General features: G+C 51.7%; 1 protein-coding gene across 1 annotated transcript in view; it reads left to right on the top strand.

Moving 5' to 3' along the window:
* The window catches only part of MAEA (macrophage erythroblast attacher), a 49221-nt gene that overhangs the window by 10258 nt on the left and 23603 nt on the right, over positions 1–15360 (top strand). The window contains exon 2 of the mRNA XM_030801140.1: positions 12222–12404. Within this exon, the coding sequence (XP_030657000.1) occupies positions 12222–12404 (183 nt within the window). The remainder of the gene's footprint in view (positions 1–12221; positions 12405–15360) is intronic.

Genomic DNA, 15360 nt, shown 5'->3' with positions numbered 1-15360 from the left:
TCCAGGGTTTTACTGACACCCTCCTCTGTCTGGAGCGCTCCTTCCACAGATGTCTGTGGTCCCATGTCCTCACCTTCAATCTTTGCCGATGTCCGCGGTCCCATGTCCTCACCTCCTTCAATCTTTTGCTGAGCTGTCACCTTGTGAAGCTTCTCCGACTCCACTGTTGAAACTGCAGCCCCAGCATCTCCCACTTCTGCTCTTTTCCCTCGTGAGTTGTGACCGCTGTCTCACATAACTGTATTTTGCTTGGTTCTGACCACTGGGATTATAAGCTCTTTTGAAGGATAGAGAAGAAATAAATTCTCCAGTTAACAAATGAACAAAATAATATTAAATATTATTTTGGCAATTCTGTCTAAAGCAGTAAGAATTGAAATAGAAGTAAATGTAACCATTGAGAAAGTCAGCACAGTAACGGGGCATACAATAAGTGCATGAAACCCAGTCGCCATTCTCTATCCCACCGCCAGCCAGTTAGAACACATCCCATTCACCATAACCCAAAGCAGCAGAGACAGACGATCCAACAGCGTCCTCAGCAGGCAGCTGACTGCCACGGAGCTGTTTCAGGAAAGGCCCGAAGGAAGATTGGCACTAGCAAAGGATGCTGTGTTTCTGCATGCAAACCGTAATGATATCGTATTGTTCTTTTTGTGTTTGATAAAATATTCTTTATTTATAATGAAAGAGACACCAAGAAGGGCTGGGCCCTGCCAGACACCACAGCCAGGTATGTAACTGCCAAAGTCGTGACCTTGTGGCAGAACAGCTGGCTCCCTTTATGGAAAGGTGAGAGAGGAAGCTCTGCTAACATTGTGAATATGAACTGACATTCCTGCCCACTTGTGGTCTCTGTTGTTTGGTCAGGGAGTGACCTGGGGATGAGGGCACTGGACCGCGTGGGGCACGGCCCCGGTTCTTCTGTGCTGCCGGCTTCCGAGGCTGGGGCTGCATGGCGTGCGTGTGTGCCGCTGCCGCAGGTCGCATACCCTTTCCAAGACGGACCAGTGGCTTAAGAAGGTTCCCGCAAGGAAGTGGCTGGCTAAGGCTGGGCCTAACTGGGCATGCACACAACAGGGAGCGCAGAGCTCAGGGCCCACAGCGCTCTTCCCACTGCGAGCTTTGTGGGGCGTAACATCAGTCTGGTCACATCCCCTCAGAAGTTGACTGGAAGTGTCATCTTTTCAAGAAGGCTCTTAGGGGATTCGAAGCATTTTTGGCCTTGGTGAGCCTCCCTCAGGGTATGTGCTGTGCTTGGGGAGATTAGCGCAGGATGGCAGGAAGCTACTGTGATTACATGCCCCGCACCAGAACATGAGACTGGCCCCTCCAGGACGGAGAGGGATGTAAGCTGCTCCCAGGGCTTAATCCAGCACTCCTGGCCCTGTGATGAGCTTCGTGATCAATATTTAGAAACCTCTTCTGGTTAATTGCAAAAGTCAGAGAGCCTCATGCCATTGGAGAAATTCTTCCTTCCTGTGTTGGTGAAAACATGATGATGACACACTAAAATGCGTTTCTTTTTGTCAGCAAATTCTGTCAGAGAAGCACGGCAAACGCTGGAGAAGGTTTGAGGAAGCGCATCCTGAAGCTGATGGCACCATGTGGGGGCAGCGGGCAGGCAGGTGCAGACGTTTCACGCGTGTCTCCACTCAAACGCTGCTTGCCACATTCTGTTTCAGTGATGAAATCAGGGAGGATTACTTCTGTGAGTCACTGAAGGGGAAGATGTGCTGGAGGAAATGTAATTTAACATTTGCTAAGTAGAGAAATCCTGTGATCATAAAAAGCTGTAATGCAACAAATTACTTAGGAAAAATTGGGGAGATGTCATAAATAAAAGTTTAATTCTTTGGTATAACCAGATAAGATAGAACCAGAATTTAAAAGCAAATACCAAGCCAGACACAGTGGCTCATGCCTATAATCCCAGCACTTTGGGAGGCTGAGGCAGGAGGATCACTTGAGCCAGGAGCTCAAGGCTGCAGTGAGCTATGATTGTGTTACTGCGCTCCAGCCTGAACAGCAGAGTGAGACCCGTATGAATGAACGAATAAGTAAGTGAATAAGTAAATAGAAATAAATAAGCAGTGGACAAGGGACACAGACAAAATGTGTAGAAGGAAAAATGTATTAGGTTGAGTCATACACAGTTGTTACTTTTGTAAGTTAAAAGTGATGGCTGAATAGACCTATAACAGGTGAAGTTACTACAAAAAACCTCACAAAGAAAAGCCCGAGACCAGATGGTTTCACCGATGAATTCTGTTAAACATTTAAAGAAGAATTTATACCAACTCTTCCTAAAAACAGTTAAGGAGGAAGTACATCCCACCTCCTTCTATGAGGCCAGTATAACTTTGATACAACCTTGAACCAGACAAAGGCATCACAAGAAAACCATAGACCATTTTTCCAGATGAAAGAAAATAGATGCCAAAATGTTCAACAAAATCTTAGCAAACTGAATCTGGTAACATATAGAAAGGATTATGTGTCAGGACTAAGTAGGGTTTTTCCCAGAAATGCAAGGTTGGTTCAACGTGTGAAAATCAATGTCATGTATCATATTGATAGAATGAAGGACAACAACCACATAATCATCTCAATAGATGCCACAAAAGTACTTTACACTGTGAGAAATCAGTATTTGCTGTTTAAGTTGCCCAGTCTGTGATATTTTTGTTACAGCAGCCTGTGCTGACTAAGACAGCTGCTCAGAACAGGGAGAAAATCTTTGCCAGTCATGTATCTGTTAAGGGTTTAGTATTCAGAATAGGTTAGGAACTCTTCTAGTTCATTAATACAAAGGCAAAAGAAAACTTTGTTTTTTTTTTTTGAGTTGGAGTCTCACTCTGTCGCCCAGTCTGGAGTGCGGTGCAGTGGCGCCATCTCGGCTCACTGCAAGCTCTGCTTCCCGGGTTCACGCCATTCTCCTGCCTCAGTCTCCCAAGTAGTTGGGACTACAGGCACCCGCCACCATGCCCAGCTAATTTTTTTGTATTTTTAGTAGAGACGGGGTTTCACTGTGTTAGCCAGGATGGTCTCGATCTCCTGACCTTGTGATCCGCCTGCCTTGGCCTCCCAAAGTGCTGGGATTACAGGCGTGAGCCACCATGCCTGGCCAAGAAAACATTTTTTAAATGAGCACACAATTTTAGCAAACTTCTGCAAAGATATACAAATGGCCACTAAGCACATCATTAATCCTTAGGGAAATACAAACTAAAACCACAGTGAGGTGCTGCTTCCTACCCCACCAGAAGGGCTGTAGCAAAAACAGTGGTGAGTTGTTGGGTGTGAATGTGGGGAATTGAAATCCTCATACGCAGCCACCTTGGAAAACAAGCTGGCCGTTCTTCAGGTGACACGTGGAGTTACCATAGGACGTGGCAGTTCCCCTCCTCAGCTTATCCCCAAGAGCAGTAGAAACTTAAGAATGTCATCCTCGGGCCGGGCGCGGTGACTCATGCCTGTAATCCCAGCACTTTGGGAGGCCGGGACGGGTGGATCATGAGGTCAGGAGATTGAGACCATCCTGGCCAACATGGTGAAACCCCGTCTCTACTAAAAATACAAAAAAAAAAAAAAAAAATTAGCCGGTCGTGGTGGCGTGCACCTGTAGTCCCAGCTACTTGGGAGGCTGAGGCAGGAGGACCCCTTAAACCAGAGAGGCAGAGGTTACAGTGAGCTGAGATTGCACTACTGCACTCCAGCCTGGGCGACAGTGAGACTCCATCTCAAAAAAAATAAAAAAGAATGTCATGTCCTTCTCGATAGCAGCCAGAGGTCCTTCACTTGTGAATTCCTAAACAAATAGGTATACGAATACCATGGAAGACCATTCAGCCGTGAAGAGGAATGGAGCGTCGCTGTATGTCACATCACAGGGGAACCTGGTAAACATGCTGAGTGAGAAAAGCCAGATACAAAAGTCCACATCACGTGTGATTCCATTTATATGGAATCGGTTGATGGTGGATAGCCTGGGTCTGGGGACTACAGTGGGTTCCTTTTTTGGAGTGATGAAGATCCTCTAGAAGTAAAGAGTGATTTGTACAACCTTGTGCTTATTCTAAAAGCTACTAAATTGTACACATTAAAAGGGTGAATTTTATGGCCTGTGAATTATATCAGTAAAAATTGGTAAAATTAAAAATGACATTGGGATTTTTTTGTATGATTCAGCTTAATAGACAACTGAAGAGCATGCTTGCACAGTGCCGGCAGGGCAGGGGGGTCCAGCAGGGCAGGGGGGTCCGGCAGGGTGGGGTGGGGGTCTGGCAGGGCCGGGGGCATCCATGGTGTGTAGTTCTGCACACAGGAGTCAGGAGTTTTTAGTCCAGGTCCATAGAAGTGGAATACCTGGGTCGAAGGATGAGGCCTGGGTTCTGTGGCTCCTGTGAGACCCCACGCACCCTCTTCCCCATCAGTAGTGTGGCTCCTGTTTCCTTAACCTCACCAGTGTGTTTTCTGTGAGCCCCGTGTGGCTGTCGAGCACTTGAGATGTTGCTGGTCCAAATTGTCATGTGCTCTCCATGTAAAATATGCCCTGGCTTTCAAAGATTTAGTACAAAGAGGGTAAAGAATGTAAAATATCTAATGATTATTTATTGTTTGTTTATTTTGTACTTTTTTTTGTAGAGACAGGGGTGTCTCTATGTTGCCCAGGCTGGTCTTCAACTCCTGGCCTCAAGCAGTCCTCCCAAAGCACGGGGATTCCAGATATGAGTCACCATGCTTGGCCCTGAAAATTATTTATTTATTTATTCGAGATGGAGTCTCGCACTCTCGCCCAGGCTGGAGTGCAGTGGCGTGGTCTCTGCTCACTGCAAGCTCCTCCTCCCGGGTTCACGCCATTCTCCTGCCTCAGCCTCCCGAGTAGTTGGGACTACAGGCGCCCGCCACCACAACCAGCTAATTTTTTTGTAATTTTAGTAGAGATGGGGGTCATCATGTTGGCCAGGATGGTCTCCATCTCCTGACCTGGTGATCCGCCCACCTTGGCCTCCCAAAGTGCTGGGATTACAGGCATAAGCCACCACGCCTGGCCCCTGGTAATGATTTATATTGAGTATTTTAATGAACATATTCGGGATGAATTGGGTTAAATAAAATATATTAAAACACATTTCATGTGTTTCTTTGTACTATGGCTACTAGAAAATTTGAAACTATACAAATGTGTCTCACGCTAGACTCTGTTGAATGGTACTGCTTTGTGGCTTTATCCTTTTTTTTTCTGCTTCGGTTTCTCAGAGATGTTTTAAAAACATAAACCTTGTACTGATGTTTCTGTCTTTCCATAGCCATCCAGATTTATGATGATTACTAATATTGTGGACTTCTCTTCATCTTATTTTGCTTTCTATTTCCTATGCTTTTGTCTTTTCGTTTTTTCATTTTTTTTGGTGGATCGATAAGGTTTTCCTTGTTCCAGTTAATTTCCTCTTGCGGTTTGTCCAGTTCACAGCCATGGTCCAATTTTGGCAAATCAAAAAGGTCTCCACACATTGCCAGATGTCCCCTGGGGAGCAAGTTGTCCCTGTGGAAAGCTGCTGCACTAGGTGAGCCCAGCCCTGGTTAGGGTGCCTCGTGAGTGGAGCCTGCGTGTGCTCCTGTGCCCGGCTGCTTCCAGGCGGCGTGGCCCTCCCTCTGATTGCTGGAGGACTCTTCTGTGTGGGCACACCACGGTTTGCTTACCCATCCTGGTCAATGGACACTTGGAACTGTGGTGAACAAGCATTCCTGCACCTGTATGTGGATATTCTATGTCCATTTTTCTTGGAAGTGGAATAGCTGAGTTATCTGGTAGGTGTCTTTACCTTTTAAAGAACTAAGCGCTTTTTCCAGAAGGATCATCCGAACTGCTGCCAGCAAGAGTCCAGGTATCCCAGCTCCACCAGCATGTGGTGGCGGCCTCTTGACTGGGAACTGTTCTTCTGGGTGCCAGGGTTCTCCAGAGAAACAGAGCCAGTGGCACCCGCATGTGTGCACGCGCGCGTGTGTGTGGGAGTGTGCGTGTGTGTGCGTGTATGTGCGCATGCGTGCGTGTATGTGCGCATGCGTGCATGTAAGGAGCTGTGTCACAAAGAATTGGCTGGTGCAGTTATCAAGGCTAAGTCCCAAGCTGGAGACCCAGGAAGGCTGAAATGTAGTTCCAGTCTGAGTCTCAAGGCCTGAGAACCAGGAGGGCTGACAGTAACAGTTTTAACCGGGAAGCTGTCGGGCCGGCGGGAGATCCAAGAAGAGCCAGGATTTTAGACCAAGTGCAAAGGCCAGGAAAGACCATGCCCCGCCCACACGAGGAGTTCCTTCTTACCCAGCCTTGCCGTTCCCTTCAGGTCCTCAGCAGATTGGGCAGGGCCCCTCCCCAGCGGGGAAGGCTGTGGGCTTTCCTCAGTCTATCCATTCAGATATTAGTCCCATCCCAGAATGCTCTCACAGATACACCTAGAATAATACTTGGCCAAATGTTTGTTGGGGAACCTGGGGGCGTCAAATGGACCCGTAAAATTCACCGCGCCTTCCGCTGTGGTCTAATTTGCATTTCCCTGATGACTCATGATGTTGCACGTCTTCCTAGAGATTACCTGCCCCTCATAGAACTTCTCTGTGATGTTCCTGTTCACACCTTTTCCACATTAAATAAATGGGATTGCTAACCGGGGGAGGTGGCGTGCGCCTGTAGTCCTAGCTACTCAGGAGGCCGAGGCAGGACAATCACTTGATCCCGGGAGGCGGAGGTTGCAGTGAGCCGAGATCGCGCTGTTGCACTCCAGCCTGGGTGATGGAGTGAGACTGTCTCTCAAAAAAAAAAAAAAAAAAAAAAGCGGGTTGAGGGGGCTTGCTGGTCCTAATACTGAGGCTGCAGGAGTTGGCTGTATTCCAGATGGAAGCCCTTTGTCAGCTGTGCTGTGAAGGCTCCTCCCAGCCTATGGCTCGTGTTCTTTCTTAGTTTTCTGAGGAGCAGAAGCTTTAGTTTTGATAAGGTTCAGAGGATGGGTTTTTGTTTTACAGTTGGTGCATTTTGTATCCTTCTAAGAAATCGTTGCCTGTCTCAAGGATGCAAAGATTTTCTCCCATGTTTCCTTCTAAGGAGTTTCACAGTTTGAGCTTTTGTGTTTAGGTCCGTGATCCATTCGGAGGCACTTTTCATGGGATGTGAGGTTTGGGTTGAGGGCCATCCCTTCCCTGTCCTGGCTGTTGCAGAGACTGTCCTTCCCCTCAGTTGCCTTGGCCCCTTGGCTGGATGTAAGTGGACCCTGCCTGTGGGTCCTTTTCTGGGTTCCCCCACCTGTATTGACCCCTGCATCCATTCCTAGACCGGTGCTGTACCGGCTTCAGCACTCTAGCTTTATAAGCAGTCTTGCAGTCAAGTGCCATTTATCAAAATTCATTAGAATTTTTTGTTAACATTTTTTAATTTAAAAAGTTAGTGTTATATATATATAAAATTTGCCATCAACCGTTTTATACAGCAACCACTTTATCCATTTATAGCGTAGACACGGTTCCGTAAGCACACAGTACAGTCATACCATCTATATCACCAGGACCCTCTCATCTCGCAAACCGGAAACTCCATAGCCATTGAACAAAACTGCCTCCTCCCCACCCCAGCCCCTGGCATCCACCATTCTGCTTTCTGTGTCTAAGACTTGGACTGTGTGAGATACCTCATACAAGCAGAGTCATGCAGATTTGTCTTTTCATGGTTGACTTATTTCACTTAGCATAATGTCTTCAAGGTTCACCCATGTTACAGTGTGTGAGAGGATTGCCTTCTTTTAAAAGGCTGAATACTATTCCACTGTGTATTGTGTTAGTTTTCCCCAGGGGGACGGAACTCATAGTATATATAGGTAGATGAGGGGATTTATTGGGGAACTGGCTCCTGTGATTACACAGGCTGAGTCCCCCAGCAGACCTGCACCCCAGAGACCCTGGGAAGCTGGTGCATGGCTCAGTCCAAAGCCAAAGGCCTGAGAACCCTGGGGGATGCTGGTGTAAGTCCCAACGTCCAAAGGCCAGAGACCCTGGAGTTCTGATGCCAAAGGGCAGGATCCCAGCTCCAGGAGGGACAGGAAATTGCTTATCCTCTGCCTTTCTCGTTCTGTCTGGGCCCCAGCGGACTGGATGGCGCCACCTACCTGGAGGGCATCTTCCCACTCACCCACCAGTCTCCTCTGGAAACACCCACACAGGCACACCCAGAAGTAATGCTTCACAGGTTCTCTAGGTAGCCCTAATCCCATCAAGTTGATGCCTGAGATGAACCATTACGTGTGCAGATACGGTCATGTGTCACTTACACGGAAAAGCTCTGAGAAACGCATCGTTAGGCGACTTCATGGTGCAAACATCGTGGAATGAACTAACAGGAGCCCAGACGGTGTGGCTGCTGCACGTGGTACAGCCCGTGACTCCTGGGCTGCAAACCTGTACAGCATGTCACTGCGCCGAATACTGCAGGCCGCTGTTCCACGGTGGTGTTTTGCATCGAACACATCGAAACATAGAAGAGGTGCAGTGAAAATGCAGTGTCCTAATCTTAATGGGACCACTATCACCTGTACGGTCTGTTGTTGACCAAAATGTCGTTATGTGGCGTGTGACTGCCACGTTTTCCTTCTTCATTCCCCTCGTGATGGACACTTGGGTTGCTTCTGCCTCGTGGCTGCCATGAACACAGGTGTGCAGATACCTCCTGGGACCCTGCCTTCGGTTCTCGTGGCCTGCTGTGGACTCAGGAGCCCTGTGCCTAACGTTCTGAGGAATTGCCTCGCTGCTCTCCACGCTGCGCCGGGCACGTTCCCTGGCACTGCACGCGCGTCCCGCTGCTCCGCTTCCTGCCGTGGCATAGCTTTCGGTGTTGAGTGATCGCCGTCCTAACAGGCACGAGGTGATGCCTCACGTTTGCATTTGTGTCTCCTGAGCAGTGGTTGGTCGTGTTGAGCATCTTGTCACGTGCCGCTTGGCCATTGGTTTATTTTCTCTGTAGAAGTGTCTAAGTCCTTCACCCACTTTAAAATTGGACATTTCCTTTGGTTGTGGAGTTGTGGGAGTTTTTAAAAGTGCATTCTGGATACCAGCTCCATATGCAGATCCCTGGGTTGCACCTATTTTTTCCCATTTTTTACTCTGTTGGTTTTTCCTGCTCTGCAGTTTTTAAGTTTGATGTAGTCCCATTTGTCTCTTTCTGTTGCCTGTGCTATTAGGAATCTATTTTTAATGCTTTGCCCCTTTTCACAGTTCTTCCTGTGATACGGTCTGTTAGGTTGCCCGTCCTCATTTGGGCGAGCTGTATCTTCTGCGGGCTCCTCTCTGCAGTGCTGTTCCTTGTGTCTTATGTTGTCTTTCTCCGTGGATTTATTGTGTTTGATCACTAAACAATATTTCTGAGTAGTTTTTCTCCCAGGAAGGTTTGTGTGTGTTCAGCTTTCAGCCCTTGCGTATCTGAAAGTAACTTCAGTTTGTCCTCATTCTTGAGTGATAATTTGGTTCGAGTTAGAGTCTTTAGCATTTCTGAAATTCCACTCACTCGGTCACCAAATGCCCTTTAAGGAGCCTGTGAAGGGGCTGTTGCTAACCAGCCAGCCCAGGCCAGTGGAGGGGAGCTTTTAGGGCCGGGAGTCACGTGCTGGGTCCCCCGGAAGAGGAGGCGCTGCTTTCCGGGGCTGGCCTGGCTCCTCTGGGGGGCGTGGATGCGGGGAGGAGCTGCTGTCTGGGTCAGCAGCTGCCCTGTTGGAGTGAGAGGGGGTGCTGCGCTTATCCCCTGAACTCAGATTGGATAGCCCCGGGCCAGCGCTGAAGGAGGAGCAGAGGCAGGGAGGTGGGAGGAGCGTGCGCAGAGGCGTGGGAGGCCTGAGGAGTAAGCGGCTGGATGTGGACCCTGAGAGCCACTGGCAGGGAGGTGGGGTCTTTCCAGTTGTGAAGACACCGTGGCCCCGGTGAGCCCCTCCCCGGCCTCCTTCATGCTTGCGTCCTGCGTAACCGTGGCGCGTTCTGGGCAGGGCCTCTTTCCCTTGCACTGGGAGCACAGGGTTCCTGTCTGCAGCACACCAGCTGCCCGGAGCTCTGCCCTGTGCCTGAGTGGTGTAAGCAACGCGGTGAGGCAGACGGCCCGGCAGGGGTTGGAAAGTCCAGGAAAGCCCCGTTCCTGCGTAGAAATTGAATGCAGCTAAGGGATGTCCAGAGAGGCCTCTCCTTTTCTGGTGGCGGTCTGGAATGTGCTGGCGTGTGGATGCTGTATGCGTTCCTCTGCGCGAGCTAGGGTGGTTGTGCCGCTTTGTCTAATGGTTTAATGGCGAAGACCTTCTGTCCTGCTCACCGTGTGAGGCCCCTGCACAGGCAGAGCAGAGACTGAGTATGCTTCGCGTCCTTCAGAAATTCCACCTCGTGGCAGGACACACTCAGATAGGGTCTCCAGTGGGAGAGTCGTGCAGGCCGGTGTCGGGCTGTGGTGTCAGGGCCTCGGGGGGCCTTCCCCAGTGGGTCTCGTTGAGCTCGCTTGCACTGGTCAGGTATTTATGGAGAGCTGAAGTGCTGTCTGCTGTGACTTCCCATCCACTGGATGTAGAGCAGACGAAAAGAATCTTTCCTGTCTTTCCTAAGCGGTGCCGAATCCTTGGGAGAAATCTTGAAGGCGGGCAGTGTGGGTGATGGGACCCCAGGCCACGTGGCACCAACAAGCTTGGTTCCAGATGCCACACACACAGTGCCTGACTTCGAGTCCATCTCCTGTTGTCACTGCTTTGTGAGTTGGTTAAACATGTTGTGTCTTGATAGCTTCCCTGCCCTCCTTCTCAACATCCTGACTCACTTGCTCACCAGCAAGTGTGAGTTCTGCTCGGTAGCAGACGGTGATGCTGGCTGCCATTTGCAAGCCCTCCTGTGTGGCTGTCTGGTGTGGACAAGAGCGTGTGCACCCTGTCACCCGCGGTGGGTCGTCGGCCCTGGGGGACGTCTAAGTGGAGGGCAGCTGGGGCCAGGCTGAGTGGGGAGTGGCAGCCGGGGGGACGGGCTCAGGGCTGGCCTTGCCACCCGCCTCCTGCCCCTGCTTTTGGGGGGAAAATGAGTCTGGGAAGAGCCCTGCTGTGTGGTTCCTTCCTTGGCTGAGGCCAGCCCCGTCTCTGTTTTCCTGGCTGTCCCTACTCCTGGGAAGCCCAAGCGCCGAGCTGCGTCCAGGTCTCCCTCACTGCTGCCCTGCCTCCCTCACGTGCCCTCACGGCTAAGCACAGTGGTTGACACGAGGTCGAGGCCTGCCCAGGGTCGGGGGAGCAGGCGGTACCCAGGAGTCTGTCCCCCATGGTTGGGCACGGCTGGAGAGGAGGCGGAGGTGGAGCGCTTGTTCTGGCACAGCTGCGACGGCAGAGTTGGGCCCACTGCTCTTGGGTGGCAGCATGGCCATGTTGCTGACGCGCTGTGCGGTGAGCTGCCGGCCGCCAGCGCAGCCAGGACCATGGGCAGTGTTTCCTGCTGGAGCCCGGCCACGGAGGCCGGGGAGCGCTGGGGCGTGATTCTGTCATGCTGCTTTCAAACCGTAGAGCACAGGAAATGGGCAGAGAAGAACTCAGCAGCGCTTCTCTCAGAGGGACAGAAAACTAACGATGACTTTAAGATTCTCCTTGATAGGCTTATTTTCCACAGGGAATGGATGGTTGTTATGAGTGGGGAAGGCAAACGCTGTCACACAGGAGAGGTGTGAGTTGTGTGCTTGTGGCTTCACATGCGTGTTTGAGGCTTGCTGTGCCCAGCCCCAGCCCGTGTGGAGCCCACACCCCGTGCACCCTTGTCCCTGCCCGGCCTGGCCTCATGTGGTGGCGCCTGTGGCCGCACCAGCCTGGTTGATCACCGGCCAGTCCTGTGGTTTACTGTCAGATAGCCTCACACCCCGGTCGCTCCTCTCCTGTTTGGAAATTTCTTTAACTGTTGGTTATTCTGGATGCGCTTTGGGATTATTTTGTCAACATACACTGAAAATGTTTTTGGCAAACATTGGGGTTGCTTCTCGTCCAGGGATGTGGAATGGCTCTCCATTCCCCAGGGCTTTTGTGGGTCTTGGTTGAGGTTTAGAGGAGATACTTTGAGACCACGAACCTTCTGAGACTTCTGCCTCTACAAGTGCCATGAGGAGACCTGGTGTGTTCTGGGTGTGGGGCTGGTGGGGCTCACACCAGGGGAGTGGATCCCTCACCATCCTCCTTCCTCTCCAGGTGCCCTACGAGACACTGAACAAACGCTTTCGCGCCGCTCAGAAGAACATTGACCGGGAGACCAGCCACGTCACCATGGTGGTGGCCGAGCTGGAGAAGACGCTGAGCGGCTGCCCCGCCGTGGACTCCGTGGTCAGCCTGCTGGACGGCGTGGTGGAGAAGCTCAGCGTCCTCAAGAGGAAGGTTGGTCCCGCCCAGCGGTCCCTCTTCGGTCGGGGCATGGACACCCCTTTGTCTCGAAAATGAGTCCTAAGACAGGCAAGCTGCCGTGGTGGGAACGCGGGAGGTGCGGTTGGGGGCCCCCTTCCCTGCTGTCTGCCCTCTGGGGCCACTGTCGGCTGAGCAGGCCAGCTTCTTGTTCCTGTAGGGACCGTGTTGTCTTGCTCCAGGAGTGTCCAGAGCCCAGGCCACAGGGAGACCAGGATGTATAGCAGGTTGATTGATTTTTTTTTTTTTTTTTTTTTTTTTTTGAGACAGAGCCCCACTCTGTCACTCAGGCTGGAGTTCAGTGGTGCGATCTCGGCTCACTGCAGCCTCCACCTCCCGGATTCAGGCGATTCTCCTGCCTCAGTCTCACGAGTAGCTGGGACTACAGGTGCCCACCACCACGCCCGGCTAATTTTTGTTATTTTTAGTAGAGACGGGGTTTCACCATGTTAGCCAGGCTGGTCTCGAACTCCTGACCTCAGGTGATTCACCTGCCTTGGCCTCCCAAAGCTGGGATTACAGGCGTGAGCCACTGCACCCAGCCTGATTGGTTATTTTTAGATGGAATTTCACCTCCAAGGAGCATGTGGAGTTCCTTGTCACTGGGATGCGTGGACAGGGGCGTTGGGTCTAATCTGGCCCACCGAAGACACCCAGAAAGTGGGATAAGATATCTTGAAACATCGCACTGAAAACACCCAATAGACGATGAAACAGAAAGGAATCACCAGGCCAGAACCGGAGGGCAGGGGTCAGAGGTGAGCGGCAGGAGACTGCTGTTGCCCCTGGAGTGTTGGCCAGGCCAGATGGAGGTGAGGACCAATGACCCAGGCCTTGGAAAGTGGGGCCCAGTGGAGAGAAGCTGGGACCCCACGGTACTACAGCTCAGGGTGGGGTGTACCAGAAGTGGCTGGCGTTGACACAGTGTTGCAGCTAGGTTCAGAGGACTGAGGTGATCGGAGACCCTTAGCCTTCACTCCTGTGAGGTGGTCCCGGCTGGTGGTGCCTTCCAGCTCCGGGCAGAGTCAATTCAGATTCTTTCTTGGGGAGGATACCTTCATTATGGGCATAAGATGATTCTTAGATTCTTAGTTTTCATGTACAACATCCAGCACAGAGATAGCCTGGGCGACAGTGAGACCCTGTCTCAAGACACCACGATGGACTGGAGACCCAGCAGACAGTAGACAGAGGGCTGCACGGACTGCAGGTGTGGGGGCTGCCAGGTGCCACACCTTACTGTGCTTAAAGAACAGAAACAGGCTGGGTGCGGTGGCTCACACCTGGAAAGCACTGTGGAAGGCTGAGGCAGCAGAATCACTTGAGTGCAGGAGTTTGAGACCAGCCTGGGCAACATAGGGAGACCCCATCTCCACAAAACATAAAAAAAATAGCCAATCATACTGGTGTCCTCCTGTAGCCCCAGCAGTTACTCAGGAGGCTGAGGCAGAAGGATTGCTTGAGCCCAGGAGGTCAAGGCTGCAGTGAGCCGTGATCATGCCACTGCACACTCTAGCTGGGCGACAGTGAGACGCTGCAGTGAGCCGTGATCGTGCCACTGCACACTCTAGCTGGGCGACAGTGAGACGCTGCAGTGAGCCGTGATCGTGCCACTGCACACTCTAGCTGGGCGACAGTGAGACGCTGCAGTGAGCCGTGATCGTGCCACTGCACTCTAGCTGGGCGACAGTGAGACGCTGCAGTGAGCCGTGATCGTGCCACTGCACACTCTAGCTGGGCGACAGTGAGACGCTGCAGTGAGCCGTGATCGTGCCACTGCACTCTAGCTGGGCGACAGTGAGACGCTGCAGTGAGCCGTGATCGTGCCACTGCACTCTAGCTGGGCGACAGTGAGACGCTGCAGTGAGCCGTGATCGTGCCACTGCACTCTAGCTGGGCGACAGTGAGACGCTGCAGTGAGCCGTGATCGTGCCACTGCACTCTAGCTGGGCGACAGTGAGACGCTGCAGTGAGCCGTGATCGTGCCACTGCACTCTAGCTGGGCGACAGTGAGACGCTGCAGTGAGCCGTGATCGTGCCACTGCACTCTAGCTGGGCGACAGTGAGACGCTGCAGTGAGCCGTGATCGTGCCACTGCACTCTCTAGCTGGGCGACAGTCAGACGCTGCAGTGAGCCGTGATCGTGCCACTGCACTCTCTAGCTGGGCGACAGTCAGACGCTGCAGTGAGCCGTGATCGTGCCACTGCACTCTAGCTGGGCGACAACGAGACGCTGCAGTGAGCCGTGATCGTGCCACTGCACTCTAGCTGGGCGACAGCGAGACGCTGCAGTGAGCCGTGATCGTGCCACTGCACTCTAGCTGGGTGACAGTGAGACGTTGCAGTGAGCCGTGATCGTGCCACTGCACTCTAGCTGTGCGACAGTGAGATGCTGCAGTGAGCTGTGATCGTGCCACTGCACTCTAGCTGGGCGACAGTGAGACATTGCAGTGAGCTGTGATCATGTCTCTGCACTCTCTAGCTGGGCGACAGCGAGACCCTATCTCAAAAAAAAAAAGTTTGTAAGTCTCTGCAGGGAACAGACAGTATAAAAAGTGATTTAAGGCTGAACACTGTGGCTCACTTTGGAAGGGCGAGGCAGGTAGATTGCTTGAGCCCAGGAGTTTGAGAGCAGCCTGGGCAACGTGGCAAAACCCCATCTCTACAAAAAATATTAGCCAGGCGTGGTGGCACACACCTGTAGTCTCAGCTACTTGGGAGGCTGAGGCAGGAGAATCGCTTGAGCCCAGGAGGTCAAGGCTGCAGTGAGCAGAGATTGCGTCACTGTACTCCAGCCTGGGCAACAGAGTGAGACACTGTCTTAAAAAAAAAAAAAAAAAAGTGATTGGGCAGCCACAGTGGCTGGCACCTGTAATCCCAGCACTTTGGGAGGCCAAGGCAGGCAGATCACCTGAGGTCAGGAATTCAAGAC

This window comes from Nomascus leucogenys, chromosome 20 (genome assembly GCF_006542625.1).
Source record: "Nomascus leucogenys isolate Asia chromosome 20, Asia_NLE_v1, whole genome shotgun sequence".
NCBI lineage: Eukaryota > Metazoa > Chordata > Mammalia > Primates > Hylobatidae > Nomascus > Nomascus leucogenys.
This window is presented reverse-complemented; position numbering and strand designations above follow the sequence as displayed.